Raw genomic sequence first — 21,472 nt, 5'->3', positions numbered from 1 at the left:
GAAAAAACTGAAATGAACCGGTCGTTATATCGATTTACTTGTTATGAATCGGCGCACAACCTTTTCTGCTCGCTCAGACTCATTTAGCCTACGTTCCAAGCAGCGCGTTCATCCCACTTCCGGTTTTGAAACTATACGTGGCACGGAATTGTGGGTAATGCAGTTCGTTTTTGGTTACATTCATTGCCCAAAGTTGTCAAATGACCTCATTACCCATACATCTATTGCAACTTAACCATGTGACAACTTGCACTCGGTCGGCTTTTGTTTTTCGAAATCCAGCACGAAATTAAGCACTTATAGCATTCCTAAACAGCAACGATAGTCTGTAGAGTAGCCTTACCTTTGATGAAGGGATTTCCTTGATGTTAAATAATAATTTGGCCCTTGCTGCTAAACGATGCATAAATTATTAGCCAATGATTTTGTTCATATTCACTCAGACTTGTGGCATTTTAGGTTTCTGCATTAGGTCTACTGTTGGAACAAAATAAGCCCAGAGAGTTCATTGATTTGTAGGCCTATTTTATTCTTGTAGGGTAGGCTAGACCTATATGAGAAAAGGCCAAGAGTGTCTTAAGCACTGTTTTATTTTATTTTGGTATTGTCTTACCTCAACAAGGGTACAGCTCCATGAAAACTATCAGATATAACTCTATAAAATCTGTAAAGTCTATGAAAATTTATTTTTATGTTTTATTTGGCTGCTGTGCTTGACTGAAATGTAGACTATTCTTTTTTCATTTCAATACAGTATATGAAAAAAACCTCAGTTTAGATAATCATATTCACACATTTTGTTGCCTAATTGACAACCATGACCATGATAATTGATAATATAAAATGAATGTGCACCTTGAGCAAATTATAAAAAATCTTTCAGAATGCTTTCCAATTTCTTGAACTGCATCGAATTGCATCGAATCGTACTGAATCGTTTTTTATAAACATGTATCTTTTCTTGTATCGAATCGTGCCCATGTATCTAGATGCGAATCGTATCGTCTTTTACATGAGAGATTCACACCCCTACTTAATTGTATTCTCAAACTGCTGTATGCAGATTGTTTTTTTATGTACACTGGAACACTGGATGGCGAGTCAGTTCCCTTGGATCGATTGAACTATTCTACCCTTTCATACTGGATAACCAACCCCTTGAACTCGACCCCTTGGATCTGTTCCCTGGACACAGATAAGCCTTCACAACAGAGGCGATTTCTCTAAGACTACAGGGCAAGCTCAGCCTCCTAAAATATCATGGAAAATCGCATCAAAAAAAAAACACTTACATTAGCTTCTAGCCTACTATTTCAACTACAACATGCTGAAAACATGTTCATCTTCATGACTAGTTTGTTCAGCAATAAGGTTTTTCCGGTCATTTATCGTGATTTAACACCCGTAGTACATTGCTGTGACGACACGATCCATCAAAAAAACATGCAAAAAAAAAAACCCATAGACGCTCGGCTTCACTGGACTTTCAATAGACCTCTCCGGAATAAGTCCCGCCTCCGAAACAGCCGTGTCCACCCAACTTCCGGGCGTCGAATGTCTGTGGGAAATAACATGGCGTTTCGAAATATCATACCTGTCAAACATCTGTAGGTGGCGAAGTAGGAAAAAAATGGTGGGCCGATTGGCCTACACACTTCTGCCATCTAGTTTCCACTGGATTTTTTGATTGTCGGTGCCGTTAAAGTAGAAATATATCAGTAAGCAGTGTTGGGAGTAATGCGTTACAAAAGTAATGTAATTACTGTAATATATTGCTGTTTGCGGTAACGTGGTAATGTAAGGCATTACAAAAAAAAAAATTGGGTAATATTTACTCGGTACAAACTTCAGTAACGCGCGTTACAATGCAGTTTAACCCAAAATTAAGTTGTTTGTTTTGTTTTGATACATATTCGCAAACACCACGCAAGAACAACAGAGGAGAAAAAATCCGCGCAAAATAGTAGAACGTTATCTCCTGATACTGGTTGAATATGACTGTGGCTGCAGCAGACTCGCAGGCGGACTCTATTTGCGGGATGGACATAAGCCTACGCTCATTATTTTCAGCTTGTCAGAGACAAGGCTATGAAGAACATAATAGTTAGTACACTTTGTGTGCGAAAACGAAAGATCTCTCAGCTCGCGAAATAATGAAACATCTAAAGTAGTGCCACGCTAATCTTTTTGATTCTTGATGAAACACAAACTATGCTGTTGTGCATGTCAGCTTTGGGCTGTGAACTTAAATTGAAGAAAATAAAGGGATATAAATGCAGAAAAAGATTGTGTAGCCTGGCAGTGCCACCGCTCCCACCACACGCATCACGCACTTTGCGTTGGGCACCAAAGGACAGAAGGGGCACCCAAATGTAACCAATGAATAGTAGCTTTACTGCAAACTGCGTTTCACTCTTCATCAATAACGTTTACAATGTCAAAATGCACTAACACGATGTTACATGCAAGTTTGATACCTTTTGGGTTCTCTCAATCACCACGTAGTACTAGAATTGGTGGGTCTTCAATCATTCGTTTTCCAAGCATTTAGGCTACATGAAGCACATGATATGCTGAGTCGACTGAAACGCATTCCATTCAGATAGCTAGGTGGATACCAGGCTCATAATTCACTTGTATTCGCAAAACGAAATGTGAAGCAACATGTCATTGCATACTTCCATTTCCAAAGCAATGAAGGTTGCTTAAAACAACTTAACATTGTGCATATTATTGTTAATATTGTGCTATCAATGTAACTCAAACAAATAAGGCTTGTAAACAAGAGCTGGCAAAAGGGCATTATGACAACGTAAAGATCAATGCTCTTAAAGTGACAGTGCACCATTTATAAGTAAAACAGCATTTCTTCAGAAATTAATGTTTAAAAATACACAGTAATGGTCTGTAAATAATAGGCCTTTTATTTTACTTTAGGTGTTATCATTTAAATGCCACTCACTCAAAGCCACTCACTTAGGGCACCGAAATGGCCAGCAGGCCAGCATCTTGACATGTCTTTATTAAAGGAACCGTATGTAAAAATTGTATTTCAATTAATCATAAAATTGCCCTGATATGTCACTAGACATTAAGAAATCATGTTCATTTCAAATACTTATATCACTGACAACAGTAGTCTGGTCAGGATATTGTCATTTAAAAAGTGAAGTTGCAGCCCTCAACTGATGTTGATGTTGTCATGTTGTGTTTTGGCCTAATGCGCCACCCTCCACCTATCTACTAATCACAAAGTCAGTAGTGTTTCGTCATCCGGTTGCCAACTCTGCCAGTCAGAGGGGAGGGGAAGGGGATACACCGCTCTACAGTAATTTGAAAGTGATTGTAGTACCCGTTTTGGCCACAATCTTACATACGGTTCCTTTAAGCTTTGATTTACAATATAGTAGGCTCTCTATTGATTTTAATGAGTAGGCCTAGGCCTTAAAGTTACAGTATTTCTATCACAATTTACCAGACTTTGACCTTTTGTCGTTTTTTAACAAAATTCTGACTATGATTGTTCCTTGTATTGCATTATGAGCACTGCGCCTATTGCATTCTACTGTTGCCTTAAGCCTAGCTCAGTCATTATGCTATACCACTCCCTCCATTGGAAGAGCAAGCTGCATTGAGCGTAATAAACTGCATTTAGAATGGCAAATCCATATTTCTAGATATTTTGGTGAAAGTAATTAAAAGTAATGCAATAGTAGTGTAATGCCTTACATACTGTCTTCAGAGACAGTAATATTATAATGTAACAAATTACTTTGAAATGACAGTAATAAGTAATGCATAGTACATTCTGAAAATGTTACTGTTGTGATCAAGGTCATGCAAAATAAAGCTATTGACTCAATACGACTCTGCCTCTGATTCCTAGTCTGCTTATCATTATCTGTTTTTCGTGGGGAAAAAAATCTCGTCTCGTCATGTCTTTAGTGTCTTTGTCGGCGATTTCTTTCTTTTTCAAATATCTCAGCCAACAAACTCTCAGCACAGTCAAACCAAAGTGAAGTCGTGTTGAAAAGAGGCTGAACCTTGCAAACGATTTACTTTTAAAGACCACTGAAATCATGCGTGAATCAAACGTGAAAATGACAATCACGTTAGGTTGTGACTGGTTGTGAGCGAGATCTAACGCCCTCCTCCGCCCGCGTACATCGTTTGCAAGGTTCAGCCTCTTTTCAACACGGTCTATGGCACTACAGAGTGGGCTGATCTCAGTTCAGAAAAGCTACACGTTTATTGGACAAGCGCCACAAAATCGTCATTTCCAGGGAAGCCTGGCGTCTCTGGGAGTGAATAGAGTGGTGAAGTCCCGCCCCTTCTACTTCCGGTCCATGGGACCTATCTTTCAAAAAATTATGAACAGGAGTTAATGGAGAGATAATAATTATTTTTTGGTCCAGTTTGAATTGTGCCACAAATTTCACATATGATGTGTGTGAATTTAAAAGATAATTTTTCACGTCAAGAAAGTACTGTTGTTCGATAGACTTCAAAAGTTATGTTGGTTTTGTGCGAATCCACTCAGTGGACTACATCTCTCGTCTCAAACGATGTACGTCACCAACGTAATGAAACGATAAGAGCTGTTATGCTAGTTAACGGTTGCATCTTGCTGCCTGCTATGTCACTTAACAGTATGTAATGTACAGTCTATGGACAAATACAACTTACCTGATGTGTTTAATCCTCTGACTCATGGTATTTTCTTCGGCAAGGAAAGCCCAATTAAGACCTGTTGCTGGTATGCTTGTACAATCTAGTGTGGCTGTGAATGAGCTAACGTCACTAGTGCGACTGATGGGTTTGTAGTCGTTGGAATTACGATCTTTCACAATGTTGTAATTCAATAGTTACGAAACAAACTGCAAATGTCTTTACATGAAAAATTGTCTTTAAAATTGACAAACATCATATGGGTAATTCAAGGCACAAGTCAACCGGGACCAGAAAATAATTTCTTTTTCGCCATAGACTGCCGTTCAAATTTTTTTGAAAGATAGGTCCCATGGAGGCAAACGGAAGGGGCGGGACTTCACCACTCTATAGACCTCTCCAGAATAAGTCCCGCCTCCTAACTTCCGTATCCATCCAACCTTCGGTCGTCAAATATCTATGGGAAATAACATGGCGTTTTGAAAGATCGTACCTGTCAAACTCTGTAGGTGACAAAGTAGAAAAAGCTGCTGGGCAGATTGGCCTACACACTTCTGCCATCTAGTTTCCACTGGATTTTTTGATTTTCGGTGCCGTTTAAGTAGTATAGTCTATATTATTCTGGAGAGGTCTATGGGACAGTGGAATGGCACGGACGCCGAGCTTCTGTATGATGATTGGAAGAACCGTCAGAGAGGCTGGACTCTTTTTGATTGACAGCATATGTCGCGATCTGACAGGAAGTGGTTCAAGTTCAAGGGATGCGTTAACGTTAGTGTTGGCAGGTGATGTCGAGAGGCAAGGCAAGTTACAGCTCAAATTCTCATAATTTGGGAGCAATACAGTCAGTTTCTATTTGTCGTTGTAAATAGGATACTGTAAATAAAACCGTAACGTGGAGTTACAGAGTTTGTGACTTGCTTGTTTCAGTTGTGTATTTAGGCTAAGGGCTCCCACACACAGCTGCGTGCATCGCGTTGCTGGAGACGCATCCCATTCACTTTAAATGGGCTCACGTGATCCGTTGCCGAACTGAATTGAGGGTCCGTCGCGTCGCGTTTCGCGTTCCGCTCGCGTTGAGGAGTTCAGCTGTTCCTGCACCGACAGACGGCACCGGCCAATCAAGCCAATCTACGGACGGCACCAACCAATCACATTACGGTTTTACTTCAAGTCATTTGCATAGCTACCGTCGGGAACACCCACTGGAATGCGTTGACGGAACGCAGCTGTGTGTGGGAGCCGTCAGTTAGGTAGCACGCTATATAACGGTGTAGGCTACATTATGCCATGTCTGCCATGCCAACTCATGCCTACTGTTTGGCCTATTCTGGGTTTGGGATAATTTTTGCCCTCAAAGAACAATATAGCACCTTAATAATATTAATCTAATAATTGACCATTTTTATCAGAGCTTCCCCTGTTCCAAAGAGCAGCAATCGCCACTGCTTCACACTTACACTGACATTGTACACTCACACCACCTTACCCGGGCATTTCTTTTCTTTTGGACATTTGAGTTTTTAACTATTGATTTGATACTTTGAATTTTTTAAGAGCTCTTTTATTATTTTATAGGATTTTGTCTTTATTTGCTATTTATTTTCTATTTACTAATATTTCCTCTTCTTTTCTCTTTCATGCATTTAATAAACCTGCATTATTTATTTATAACATTTTACATAATGGTGTCCTTGTCAATTTACTCCCCCCTTAATGCCGAACCTAGAACTGGCCTAAACCTGACCGTAACCCATAGAAGCACCTCCTTTTACTTTAAAGTACAATTTATTATTAACAGAGCAGAGGGGTGCTACACTTGGTAGTGAAGCTATTTTCTGAAGCAGATAGTTTTTTAATAGCTTACCTGTTTTTTTGACCATGTAGTGCAGTAGCTTTTACAGAAGCTATTTTCCAGAGCATTTGTGTAACTCACACGCAGAACTTCCTTCTGGCCACCCATACATGAATAATTTAGGCTATATTCTGTATAAACTTGAAAGACAATCTAATTTTCAATGCTAGAGATAAAGCAACAAAATTGTGCTTGCAAAGATGTTGGTGGTAGTACTGTGTGCTTAGTTGTTTGTGTTAGTTGTAACTTGCACATGGTAAAGATAAACTGACTGGGTAATTGTACTTTTAAATGTAGCACCAACATTTCAGCCAAGTGTAATGACACTAGAATAATCAAGAGGTGAAGATTTAACAGTTGAAAATCCACCCAACAATAAAGATGCAAACATGCATGCACGGACATTGTTACATATGCCTTTGGTACTGTACTTCGAATATAGTTAAGAGTTAGAGTTCAGAGCTTGAGTTAGAGCAAAAAGTTAGCTTGACATTTATCCTGCAAATACAGACCCCAGGAGGTGTCATTGCAAGATATTTTTCAAGAGAATGTGCGCTCATTTTACTAAATTGTAGTCTCATTTTACTATATTGTGAGCACAATTTAGTATATGGTGTGCTCATTTTACTAAATTATGTACACATTTTACTAAATAGAGCACTCATTTTACTACATTGTGCTCTCAATTTAGAAAATAGTGCACACATTTTACTAAAGTGTGCGAGCATTTGACTAATTGTGCGCACGTGTTATTAAATTGTGAAAACACAATTTAGTAAAACGAGTGCACGTTTTCTGGATATATACCAAAAATATCTTGCAATGACCCCTCCATGGTTCTGTATTAGGGGTGTAACGGTTCATGTATTCGTATTGAACCGAAACGGTACGGGCGTCACGGTTCGGTGCATGCATTTACACGGAGAATACACGGTATAAAAATACATAACTCGTGTGTGGATTAATTAATGTCATGCGCAATTACTGTTAAGTAGCGAGAGTTACGGGAGCGACACCTAACGCTAATCTGTAGCCTCGCCTTAGCTCTGAAGCTCTGATTGGCGCCTATGTTTTTTTTGTCAGGTCGTCGGTCGAGTCCGTCAGTCATTAGCAGCACTAAGGTTAGACCCATAAGAGTTAGAGGATCCGCTGGTCTCTTTAAGATCGCAAGTTTGAGAACTTCAGTTACAGTAACGTTAGTACAGGCGAAAGAGTGGTGGATAAGATGAAACTGTGTGTCGGCGTTGTTCAGCAGTTGTTGGGTATGTGAATGGAAAAAATGCTACACATATTCGAAGCCATCACCCAGATGATGTAGGCTACCAATCACTGAAACGAGGGGAAAAAACTTCCCCTGCGCTTCAGCAGCCTTTGGATACAAATAGGGCCAAAACCTATGGCTTACATTAAATGATTTCGTAATGACAGAAAGCTATGTAAATCGCGTGGTAATTACCTTTATGTTGGGGTAACTTGTAACTTCTCACATGAGGTTCTGGTAGTGTTAAGTGCATAGACAGTAAAATAAAGTGACAACGCTAACCAGGCTAATAAACAAACCATGCTACGGTGAGTTAACGTCAAAGGGCAAAGTCACGTGACTTCTAGTTGTAGTCTGTTTATGAAATGAAAGGAGCCATTTCGTTTTTAAAAAAAGGCAAAATAGTGTGATATTTTCAGTTAGTAGGCTAGATTATTACTTTACACACAATAAAAAAAATATTGAGGCAAATTGTAGACCCTTCCATATACAACTAAACACAGATGTTGAAGGTCTTGCTTAAGTGGATTTTTAAAAATAATTTTTCTATGTAATTTGCACTTTCAGAAATAAGAGATGCTGTAGGCCTATTTTCAGTTTTATAGCTGATTGTCTTATTTTGTTTACAAGTTACAGATGGAGTCTGGGTACTTATTGTACTGTTTAGCCTACATCTTACACACTTCAGGCTGTTGCAGATGGCTCAGGGAAGAGACTGTATGACACTAGGTGGTACAGCCTGAGACATGTACAAAAAAAAATGCTTTCTGCATTTTTGTTTTGCTTTTCCCTCCATTGTACCGAACTCGTACCGAACCGTGATGTCCGAACCGAGGTATGAACCGAGCCGTGACTTCTGTGTACCGTTACACCCCTATTCTGTATGCAAACTGAAATGCCCAAATCTAAATTGGGCCACATAGGATATGCACACTCTCTCAGTTGGCCCTGCCTGCCTTTCGCTATTGCGTGGAGCCTTGTTTTCTCAAATTGATTTTATTTTGGTTATCGTTTTTGAATAGAACATATGTTATAGCCTACATGTGTAAATTAAGGCAACTAAGTTACTGTATCTGTTATGACTCAGTTAGGTTGGCTATAGGTCATTGAAATAACACTGACTTGGCATGAAGCTTGTTCACTTCATTGGTTTGTTATTTTTTTGTAAATAACAGTGTAGGTTCTGGTGTAAACTATTTTTGCAAAAAAAAAAAAAAAAAAACTTAGCTTGCTACATTTTGTCTTGAGGAAGCATTGTGTAGTCAAGCTTCAAGAAGCGCACAAACACAAATGTATTAAGCTAGCTTTGGAGTTAAATTTGTTTCAATAATATTTGTAAATATGCAGAGGGTGATCCACAAGTATTTGCTTGTGTGTTTTGATATCCACAAATAAAAAAATCCCATTTGTAACTTGTATATTGATTTTAGAAAATATAGATGTGTATTTGTAAATAATAAGGGAAAATTTGAAAATTGCCTTTGGATTTTTTTTATTTGTGGATATCAAAACATGCATGCAAATCAAGAAATATTTGTGGACCATCGCTTCTAGGCCTACTGGATTAAAACATCTTTGTACAGGTGAATTATGTGGTATTTTTGAGACAAAGAATGTCTCAAAAATATGTAACTGTGGAAAGCGATGAATGCGTGTGCTGGTACCAACAAATGTGGAATCACATTTCACAAATGCAATTTTCACTTTTACAAATGGCATATTATTTACAAATACACATTTAGATTTGTAAAAATCAATATAGAAGTTACAAATGGGATTTTTTTATTTGTGGATATAAAAACACGCATGCAACTCAAGAAATACTTGTGGATCACCCTTGAAACAAATTTAACCCCATAGTTAGCTAACTAGCTAACACTAGCTTAAAAAGCTATACAAGTGGTTGGCAGTAGCTAGGGCAATACATCTATGCAATAACTAGTGGCTAGCAGTTAAGGGACTTCAGTTAACTTAATATACTGTTGCAAGTTCACTTGAGTTTAAACATCCACTTAAACTAATGTCAGTAATGATATTCAGCTAGTTGTAATTTCAAAAGAAATACACTTCTCCATTTAAAATGTTACCTTAGCCAGCAGGCTAGATAACTTACTAGCAACTAAGCAGTAAGTGGTAGCCGCAATTTTCTGGGGGCGACACTGACAAGATACAATGTCCGCCCCCGCAGACTTTTGTGCTAGTGTCCCTGCTAGCATCACTGTAAGATCTAAAATTAGCAACACCAAGGGAGATATATGCAGCAAGAAATTGCCTTCCCTCTTAGTGAGGGAGAGATTGCTTTTCCATTACCTCCAATAATCCACAATCAGATCTCTCACAATAGCAATAGTTCAAAATGGACATGTAAATGTTATTCTGTCTAAGATTTATTTTTATTATTATTATTTTATGAAATGCATTTAATTCAGCAAAATGAATTTGATTGTTGTGAGTAAACTGAACATGACATTATACCCCAACAACACAAACAAAGATTTTCAGGTGTCACCTTCTACTCTCCTTTTCTATACCTGTGGAGCTACACTTGTCGTCATGACCGTCTGTGGAAACCTGCTTGTGATCATCTCTATCTCACACTTCAAGCAGCTCCACACACCAACAAACTTCTTAATTATTTCTCTCTCAACAGCTGATCTGATTGTTGGCACAGCTGATGTGCCATTTCAGTTGGTGTTCAAGAATCCAGGCTTGCACATTGATACAACCCTTTATTACGTAGCCTTCATGTGTTCTTCATATGTTACATTTCTGTCTATTTACAATGTGGCCTTGATTTCCCTGGATCGGTTTTATGCTTTGAGCAACCCATTTCAGTACACAAAGAAAGTCACAGTCAAAGTCATTTCTATTGTAATTTGCTCAATATGGTTTATTTCATTTATGTATAACCTGACTTTTGTTTATTTCACTGCAATAAGCACAGAGGACCAAGGTTTAGAAAGTCTTGGGATCTGGGCAAACATAGACTTTATAGTCTCTTTCCTCTTACCATGTTGTGCCATCATTATTTTGTACATCAAGATATTTGTTATTGCTAGAAAACATGCCATAAGCATTAGGTGCACCAGAGAACAACACATTTCAGGTACTACAAAGTATAGAGAGACTTTTCCAAGAGAACATTCAGAGAGGAAAGCTGCCATGAAACTTGGGATTCTTGTCATTGTGTTTGTCATGTGTTTATTGCCATATTTTATAATTAGTCAGTTAAGTACCATTGTTCCAGCTACAATGGTTGTTCACGTTAGAGATGCAACTGTGACTATATTACAACTGAACTCTGCAATTAATCCAATAATTTATGCTCTCCTCTACCCCTGGTTCAGAAGATGTGCAAAGCTCATCCTCACATTAAGGATTTTCCGTCGTGACTCCTCTCACAGCAATGTACTTGGGTCAGTGACAGATAAGGGTTGGTAAGATGAGAAAATTAAAAATATGTTTAAACCTTTAAAACAAAACATGCCTGTGGTTTGCTAAAGTGTATACTTTGTATTTCTGTTGTATTCATATTATTTAATATGACGTGTATGCTATTTTTTTAACAAAAGATAGAACTAACAGCCTGTTAAATTGTCAAATGGTGTAACCACAAAAATGACAAATATCTAATATTTCACACCTCTTAGAGTTCATGCAATTGCTCTCATGAAATTATTAGTTTATTTTGTAATATCCTATGAGAATATGTTTTATTATATTTATTTCTAAATTTAAATTATATGGGTTTTTCATTGTACTGAGCAAGGCCATATGCTGTAAACATCGTGTTTTTTGTCTATTCTTTGACCATTTGAGTAAAAAAATGTTTAAACAACCATTATTACAGTAAAGTAGAGTATTAAATCATTATTCATATTCATTTTTTTGTACATTATTAGTATTTTAGACAAAATACTGGTTACAGCAATTGACATAAATCGGCTACACCAATTGACCATGAAACATTTATAGCAATAGGACAAGAAATTGACACAGAAAATAGGCATCAAGGTAAACTGAATTGGATATTTTGATATGTATTCATGTCATTCATCATATTCCATATCAAATATCATTTCATAACATCAATGAAGAAACTTGTGTTCTATTTGATTTCAATTCAGTTCTCATACAATTGAGATAAAGGGCCCTATTTTCGCGATGCAAAACCTGGCGCAAAGCGTATTATTATTCTGACGCAGTTTTTTCCTATCTTACACTTCACTTTTATTAAATAATGCGCCAAGGGGTGTGGCAATTACCGATAAAAGGTGTGGTCTGGCACATGATCTAAAAATCGCTATCTTATACTGTCTAAAAAGCATTACGCCACTGACCAAGAAAAGCGCGGTCTATAGCGAAAGGCGCATATGAAGACAGCTGAAGACGCACTGTCACAAGATGTAAGCAGCAATTCCTCTGCAGAATAAATGTCCTTATTCAGTCATTCGAACATTATAGGGGGAAGTTTTGCATTTTTCAGGCTATGTTTTTGCTGGTAACCCATTGTCAGTCAATATTGAAAGTTATTAACTGTGTATAACTGTTTTGTCATTGACTATGACACCACAGTGAAGTTAGTTTCACTTTGCCTATATGTTCAATTAATAGACAAGTGCAGATGTGTGTAGCCTATACTCTACTCGGTTTTAGTAAAGAATGGCTTAGTGGAATACCTGTTCCATACGGTCTTGCGTACAAGCAGATTCCTTCAAATACACCGCTGACTATCAAAATACTGATGCGCTGTTTGAAGTTGCCCTGCTTGCTGTTAAAGGGAATGACATATGTTCTCCTCATTGGTTTAAAGGATGTTAAGCCCAAAACACACCCATGACTGATTAAGAAACATAAGAGCCACCTTTTTGTGCAGGCACCTGATGTTTGATAACAAAACCACCCCGAATGTGGACTGGACAAATTCCTAAATGTATTTACTCTATTTGCTAGTGACCATGCATTTTATATTGCTAAATTAGGGCCCAAAGTGTGTGTGAGAGAGAATAAGAGTGAGTGAAAGAGTGGGTATGATAATTTCTTAACAACCAACCAACAGCAGGATCTGCGTTCACATGCACTCTGTGGCGAGACAAATTTTTCTTGCTTGTAAGTGGCATCCATTGGGGGACAAGAGGTACATTTTATATATAATAAATGTATTTATATTATTTATTTATAATTTGAACATACTGTTTACATACATCATAATAAAATATAAAAAAATAATTATGGAAGTTTAAATTTAAAACGAAAAGCTTTGACATTTCAAAAATCGCTTAAATTGCAATCTAATTAAACCTTTTTAAAGCTATTGTTCATGCTAAACAGTTAGTCACTATTTAAATTACAAAAATAACATAATTGGACCTAAAATTACATACTCTTGGCCCTGAATCTGATCAAACTGGTCTCAAACAGAAAAGAGTCAAATGGTGTAACCGGTTACACCATTTGACATTTCTATTTAAAAGCAAAATTTGCAGGCATTATTATGGACAACTATGTACACACTTCACCTTTATGTGAATATTCAAATACAGTTTTTACATTAAATTGAATATTTTATGATTATTATGATTTATCAACATTTTTAATAGGTCGTACCATTTGACATGTAACCTAAGCTTGCCTGGCCATGGCCTAAAAACACTATTATGTTACTTTAAGAGAGTTGCTAACCTTGACTCATAGCAGTTGGGGTCTTGAAGGGTCCTTCTCTATGACATAATTTCCTGTCACATGATTCTCTGACATAATACGTACAAAATTGCTCCTTAAATGGTGATTACACCACTTGACATTTTAAGTGGTTGATGTGACAGACACGATTCCCCATATTAATTCAAACATTCAGAACAATGGGGTTTCATTACTTGTATTAAATACTGAAAAGTTCTTGTGCAAGATCATGCCAGATTATTTTAGAAGGGATTTTGGAGAGAATTTTACATTTATTTCAGCAAGTGTAATTATTTGGTTCATGTTTTTGTGGTTACACCGTGTTGACAATTTTACCCAAATTCAGTTAATACTCTTTCAAAATTAAATAAATCCAAAACTTTAAGATTAGGGTTTGATGAAAATGATATTTGGAAATAAATTTTAAATGTATGTAACCCATATGTACACAAAAAAATGAGCGTCACGTCATTGACCCACTTACAAAAACTGGGCCACAGTGAAATATCTGAAATATTCAGCTCCTCTCAATGTATGTCGTTTTGATTATATGTAATAATGCACATGAGTAACATTTCAGTAGGCCTAAGGCTGAAGGATATTTATTATCTTTTAATGCATAACAATAGTCAGAGAAAGAGAACATTAGTGAAAGTGACCGCCCCAACCTCAACTGTCAAAAACTCCCAAAGACTTCCATTATTTTTTATTATTCATAGAAACTCTCATGCATTGACTATGAAGCACAGCATGTTCTGGCCAACTCTGATTGTATGCCTCCTTGTAATCTATAAATAACTATGAATGTTATCTACTTATGTTAAATCTCGAATTGATCCGTACAGTAATGGGCAGCCGCCTGATTATAGTACATTCATGTCAATTTAAAGTATCTGCACAGCAGTGTTTTTGACTGAGGCCCACTTTAATGAAATGCGATTCGGTGAAATTGACAGCCTCAGCCTAACCAGCTTGCGAGTTGTTCATATGCTATTTTAAGAGCGCATGTCACCAGTCATATTGGCAGGTGCACGCACCATCCTTCTATCATTCATGAACGCACACCAGCGCACGTCTATGCAAAGCATTACAAATTGCACGATTACAATGGGAAACATAATTAGAACAAAGATATTACGAAATACTGTACATCTCATAATGAGTAGTTATTCAGCATCATTTGCAAATTGGTAATGACGGTTAAAAGTGATTAGGGGAGAGGCGAGAGACATAGAGCACAGCTGAAGACGTACTGTCACGAGATATAAGCAACTCCTCTGCAGGATAAATGTTGTTTTATTCAGTCATTTGAGCAATATAAGGGTAAGTGCTGCTTTTTCCAGCCTATGTTTTCGGTGGTAACCCATTGTCAGTCAGTAAAAGTAACTGCATATAACTGTCTTGTCGTTGACTGACTCCTTGGTGAAGTTGCCAATGAGTTCAAATAGATGAGTGCAAATGCGTGAAGGCTATGCTAGGTTTTAGTAAAGCATGGTTTAAGAATGACTATTCTATATGGTCTCGCAAGCAGCCTCCTTCAAATGCGCCTTTGAATGCCAAAATACCGATGCATTTATTTGACATATTGCGTGTTGCGCTGTTAAAGATGGTGAGGGTGGCGCAAAACAAGGTCAGGGAGGCCTTCATGCATTGTAGAATGTTTTGTGGTCGGAAAAAGTTTGAGAACTCATGCACAAGGCTATTGATTTGAAGGCCCGTTGAAACTACAATAAATAGGTCTAAAAATTAGGTTTACTCAGTACTGTTCATATTGACATTTTAAAAGCAGATTTAAAAGTAACTCAAAAGTTACTTTCTCTAGTAACTAATTACTTTTGATATACAGTAATTGGTAAGGTAATTCAATTACTTTTGAAAGAAGTAACTAGTAACTGTAACTAATTACTAATTTTCAGTAACTTGCCCAACACTGGCTATAGGTCACTGAAATAACACTGACTTGGCATGAAGCTTGTTCACTTTATTGGTTTATGTTAATTTTTTGTAAATTACAAAGTAGGTTCTGGTGTAATAAACTACTTTTGCAAAAAAAAAAGTAACTTGCTACATTTCGTCTTGAGGAAGCATTGTGTAGTTAAGCTTCATGAAGCGCACAAACTGCAAATGTATTAAGCTAGCTATGGGGTTAAATTTGTATGTTGATTTTAACAAATATAGATGTGTATTTGTAAATAATATGGGAGAGACATTTGAAAATTAGAAGAAAACAAGAAGAGATATCCGCACACTGTGTCTAAAGCTCCCAGTTTAATGGTGGATGGTGATACACAACGTTTCGACCACTCAGGTCTTCGTCAGGTGTTAAAAATTGCCTTTGAAAATTGCCTTTGGATTTTTTTTATTTGTGGATATCAAAACATGCATACAAATCAATAAATATTTGTGGACCATCGCTTCTAGGCCTTCTGGATTACAAAATCTTTGTACAGGTGAATTACGTGGCATTTGACACAAAGAATGTCTCAAAAATATGTAACTGTGGAAAGCAAGGAATGCGTGTGCTGGTACCCACAAATGTGGAATCAAATTTCACAAAGGCATTTTTCAGTTTTAAAAAGTGCATATTATTTACAAATACACATTTATATTAGTAAAAATCAATATCGAAGTTACACATGGGATTTTTTTGTTTGTGGATATCAAAAAACGCATGCAAATCAAGTAATACTTGTGGATCACCCTTGAAACAAATTTAACCCCATAGATAGCTAACTAGCTAACAATAGCTTAAAAAGCTATAGAAATGGTTGGCAGTAGCTAGGGCAATACATCTATGCAACTAGATGTACCGCAGAGCAGTACAAAATATGACCGCCGCCCAGTGCAGCACATTTTTTCCACAAAAATAAGGCCCTGTCCACACGTACGAAACCGATCTTTTTTTCCTCCGTCTTCACTGAAACCGCATCAAGAATATTTGCGTCCAAACAGATCCATCTCAACACGACTCAACACGTTACTTCATACCCCAGGCCTATAGGTGGCATTGTTTCTTTACAGAAATTGACCAAAATTTGCGCTTTACAAACAGACAGAATAGGCTACGACCAAATGGCTAGTGCAAGGTAACCAGAATTGTTTGTGTGGACTGATGGTGAACTGTCAACTGTAGTCAACTGTAAAACTAATAAACTTTATTTTACGGTTTGTGAAGGGTGCATTCCCGTCCTTTATTTGGCTAATGCAGGTAGGCCTACTAATCACCTTTACTTTCTTTGGTTGTAGGATAGTCCGTGATTCACATTAGTTTTGGCCATCACCGCAATTAGGCTACTAAACGCAAGGGTTACCCAAGTTCTAGGCTATTCTGTCGCCACATTTATACTATTGCTATAAAACCTTCGTTAGTAACAGTCAATACTTTTGCCTGCATCAAATCGCGCATTCGCATTCAGTGTGCTACCATCGGCTTAACGTGAGTTCTAAGCGTCTTTGTATGCTTATATCTGATTTCACTCGACTGTGAATGCATGTATATATGTTGTAAGACATGTAAAATAAATGAATGACACTGGCACTACGCACAAATTAATGTAGCCTAAACTTACACCGCACTTTCCTAATAACTTAAGTTCTCTCGCATCACTGACAGTAGCTAGAATGCATAAAAAAACACCGGGGAAAACAGTGTTCAGTCCACCAAGTCATAAGCTATCGGCGCTGCGCAGCACCAGTTGTGATATTTATCTTACGGAGTGTAATCGTAGGTAATGTCATGTATGAAAACTAGTATTGTTAGGCAATACTACAAGTGCAAGTCCAGGGCAGCTGAGGTGGGCAATGACATCATCGCAAGCAGGATGTGCGGTTTCGCTGTCTAAACGAATTCAAACGGGCTACGGTTTCAGATTTCTCCACTCTGGGACCAGGTTTCAGAAAGGTGCGGTTTCGGGCAGTGCGTTTACAGGATTCGTTTGGACGCTCGGCCAAGACGAAGCAAAACCTCTGCGTTTAACCTAAAAAGCGTCTCCGTGTGGACGGGCCCTAAGTCTACACTGAAAGGTATAAATGATTCTAACTGTTTCACTGAATTGCATTATGCACACTCAATTCTCACTGGTATCTGCTAGACCAGTGGTTCTCAACCTTTTTTGAGCAAACGCCCCCCCCCCCCCACACACACACACACAATTGAAAAAAATAAAAGAAAACTACACCCCTGGGTAGGCTATAGGCCACTCACACTCATGCTATATTGCTTAAATAAAAAAACGAGCCCATTTCTGTGCTGTTTTGGTTTCTTCTGGAATTATAAGAAAATGGCCCTATGAGCCTATTTTATTATTAAGCAGATTTAGCCCACTGTTAGAAGCAATAGGAGACTGGTTGGGTAAAAAAAAAAAACATGTAAAAATTGATGTAATTTGCATTGTACTGTCGGCACTTTTTCTTGCTATCCGCCATGTTCGTTTGTGTTGTTTTATTAAAGATGAAGACGTCACAGTGAATTGTGTACATTTTTATTGGTTATTGAACTGTTAAGCCGCAAACTTGGGTTATGTTTATCAACGTTACTATAGAGATGACGATAGCTGGGGCTGGGGGACATGAGTCCGGGCGTGTGCAGGCCCGAACTGCACTGTATGACCACTGAGCATAGATAAACAGTAAAATGTAGACGGTAGAGGGGTTAGAAACCCATGAATGAAAATAGCCTATTTATTTCAGGTAGCCTATTTTTGCACCAAAAATATGTGAAAACCATGAAAGTTTAAAATGAAAAATTATTTTAAAAAAAACTCACGTTCCCAGCGCCTCCCTAGGTTGTACGAACGCCCCCCAGGGGGCGGTACCGCCCCCGTTGAGAAACCCTATGCTAGACAAAGTACCAAAACATGATTAGTTCATAGATTTCACATGTAAAATAAATTTTATACAACCCCACCCCCATCTTGCATCTTGCCTGTTCATAATTCTAAGAAATTCCTGAATTGTGTGCATGTACATGTTTATGTTTATGTGTGAGTGGATGTGTGTGTGCCTATATATGTGCCTGTGTGTGTGCATGTGCATGCATGCGTACATATGTCTTCTGTGTGAGTATGTGTCATACGTATGATTACTGTGAATGTATGTGTGTGCGTGTGTATCTGTTTATGCACATGTGTGCATATGGAATGGGTTTACATGACCCCTGGAGGCAAACATACACAAAAAATTGGTCATCCTAGGCCCTACGGTTCTCAAGATATTCACAGAAAACTGTTGGTGTACGGTCACTAAATGTACACATAAATTAATTTATTGTATGGCCCCTCCATGAACGAAAGTCCACGAAACTTGGCGTGCATTCGGAGGGTGTCATAATAATCCTACACTTTCAATTTCGTGCAGTTTTGACCATGTCAGGCAGAGATATTGTGATTAAAACACCTATTTTTTTGCTTTTTAATTTTTAACTACATGTAGGTGGTGCTATACATGAAATAAGTGGTAATGGGATGGGTTGACATGGCCCCTTAAGACCAACATACAAAAAAAAGGTGGTCCTCCTAGGCCCTACGGTTCTCGAGATATACACAGAAACTGTGTCCAGCCACCTACAGGCCAGTTGGTGTACAGTAACATAAATTAATTTATTGTATGGCCCCCATGAACAGAATTCCACAAAACTTGGCGTGCATTCAGAGGGTGTCCTAATGATCCTGTACTTCCAATTTCATGCAGATTTGACCATGTTAGGTCACAGATACCTGCGATTACAACACCTCATTTTTACTTTTTTGTTTTTAACTAGGTGCCGCTATATGAATGGTTATGGAATGGGTTGACATGGCCCCTTAAGATCAACATACAAAAAAAGGTGGTCCTCCTAAACCCTACGGAAAAAAAAAATGCGAAAAAAAAAAAATCTGACTAAGACATCCGCTTCGCTGAGGTCATAATAACTAGTGGCTAGCAGTTAAGGGACATCAGTTAACTTAATATACTGCTGCGAGTTTAAACATCCACTTAAACTAATGTCAGTAATGATATTCAGCTAGTTGTAATAAAAAAAAAAATACACTTCTCCATTTAAAATGTTACCTTAGCCAGCAGGCTAGTTAACTTACTAGCAATTAAGCAGTAAGTGGTAGCCGCAATTTTCATGGGGCGACACTGACAAGATACAATGTCCGCCCCCACAGACTTTTGTCCTAGTGTCCCTGCTAGCATCACTGTAAGATCTAAAATTAGCAACACCATAGGAGATATATGCAGCAAGAAATTACCTTCCCTCTTAGTGAGTGAGAGCTTGCTTTTCCATTACCTCCAACACTCCACAATCAGATCTCTCACAATAGCAATAGTTCAAAATGGACATGTAAATGTTAATCTGTCAAAGATTTATTATTATTATTATTATTATTATTATTATTATTATTATTATTTCATGAAATGCATTTAATTCAGCAACATTTATTTGATTGTTGTGAGTAAACTGAACATGACATTATATCCCAACAACACAAACAAAGATTTTCAGGTGTCACCTTCTACTCTCCTTTTCTATACCTGTGGAGCTACACTTGTCGTCTTGAACGTCTGTGGAAACCTGCTTGTGATCATCTCTATCTCACACTTCAAGCAACTCCACACACCAACAAACTTCTTAATTATTTCTCTCTCAACAGCTGATCTGATTGTCGGCACAACTGATGTGCCATTTCTGTTGGTGCTCAAGAATCCAGACTTGCACATTGATACAACCCTTTATTACGTAGCCTTCATGTGTTCTGGATATGTTACATTTCTGTCTATTTACAATGTGGCCTTAATTTCCCTGGATCGGTTTTATGCTTTGAGCAACCCATTTCAGTACTCAAAGAAAGTCACAGTCAAAGTCATTTCTATTATAATTTTCTCAATGTGGTTTATTTCATTTATGTATAACCTGGCTTTTGTTTATTTCTCTGTAATAAGCACAGATGAGCTTGGGATCTGGGCAAACATAGACTTTATAGTCTCTTTCCTCTTACCATGTTGTGCCATCATTATTTTGTACACCAAGATATTTGTTATTGCTAGAAAACATGCCATAAGCATTAGGTGCACCAGAGAACAACACATTTCAGGTACTACAAAGTATAGAGAGACTTCTTTTCCTAGAGAACATTTAGAGAGGAAAGCTGCCATGAAACTTGGGATTCTTGTCATTGTGTTTGTCATGTGTTTATTGCCATATTTTATAATTAGTCAGTTAAGTACCATTGTTCCAGCTACAATGTTTGTTCACGTTAGAGATGCAACTGTGACTATATTACAACTGAACTCTGCAATTAATCCAATAATTTATGCTCTCCTCTACCCCTGGTTCAGAAGATGTGCAAAGCTCATCCTCACATTAAGGATTTTCCGTCGTGACTCCTCTCTCAGCAATGTACTTACAAAAACTGGGCCACAGTGAAATATCTGAAATATTCAGCTCCTCTCAATGTATGTCGTTTTGATTATATGTAATAATGCACATGAGTAACATTTCAGCAGGCCTAAGGCTGAAGGATATTTATTATCTTTTAATGCATAACAATGGTCAGAGAACATTAGTGAAAGTGACCGCCCCAACCTCAACTGTCAAAAACGTACACTCCCAAAGACTTCCATTATTTTTTTTTATCATTCATAGAAACTTTCATGCATTGACTATGAAGCACAGCATGTTCTGGCCAACTCGGATTTTATGCCTCCTTGTAATCTATAAATAACTATGAATGTTATCTACTTATGTTAAATCTCGAATTGATCCATACAGTAATGGGCAGCCGTCTGATTATAGTACATTCATGTCAATTTTGTGCATAGCAGTGTTTTTGACTGAGGCCCACTTTAATGAAATGCAATTAGGTGAAATTGACCCCCTCAGCCTAACCAGCTTTGTCGTGCCAGTCAGGTCTAGTTCTCTGTTCCCACGCCTGTGCCCTTTGGTTCTTTGTCTCTTTTCTCTCCCTCAAGTGCTATCGCATTTACTTCCATTTGGGCTGGTTAATAGAGTTTACAGTTTATTA

The 21,472-nt window shown here is 37.8% G+C and overlaps 1 protein-coding gene across 1 annotated transcript; it reads left to right on the top strand.

The window, feature by feature from the left end:
- The first annotated feature begins 19,914 nt into the window (after nucleotides 1-19,914).
- LOC143110341 (trace amine-associated receptor 7c-like) lies at nucleotides 19,915-20,874 on the top strand. The gene has a single exon (XM_076273212.1). The coding sequence runs from the start codon at nucleotides 19,915-19,917 to the stop codon at nucleotides 20,872-20,874; it is 960 nt and encodes a 319-aa protein (XP_076129327.1).
- Nucleotides 20,875-21,472: the final 598 nt, after the last annotated feature.

Source organism: Alosa pseudoharengus, unplaced genomic scaffold, assembly GCF_046254945.1.
Source record: "Alosa pseudoharengus isolate Yale_2024_CS ecotype anadromous, Long Island Sound unplaced genomic scaffold, YU_APseudo_1.1 YU_APseudo_1.1_scf_7, whole genome shotgun sequence".
Taxonomy (NCBI): Eukaryota; Metazoa; Chordata; class Actinopteri; order Clupeiformes; family Clupeidae; genus Alosa; species Alosa pseudoharengus.
This window is presented reverse-complemented; position numbering and strand designations above follow the sequence as displayed.

Excerpts from the sequence above, each read along its gene's own strand:
- LOC143110341 (XM_076273212.1), top strand. The coding sequence starts at position 19,915 with ATGACATTATATCCCAACAACACAAACAAAGATTTTCAGGTGTCACCT.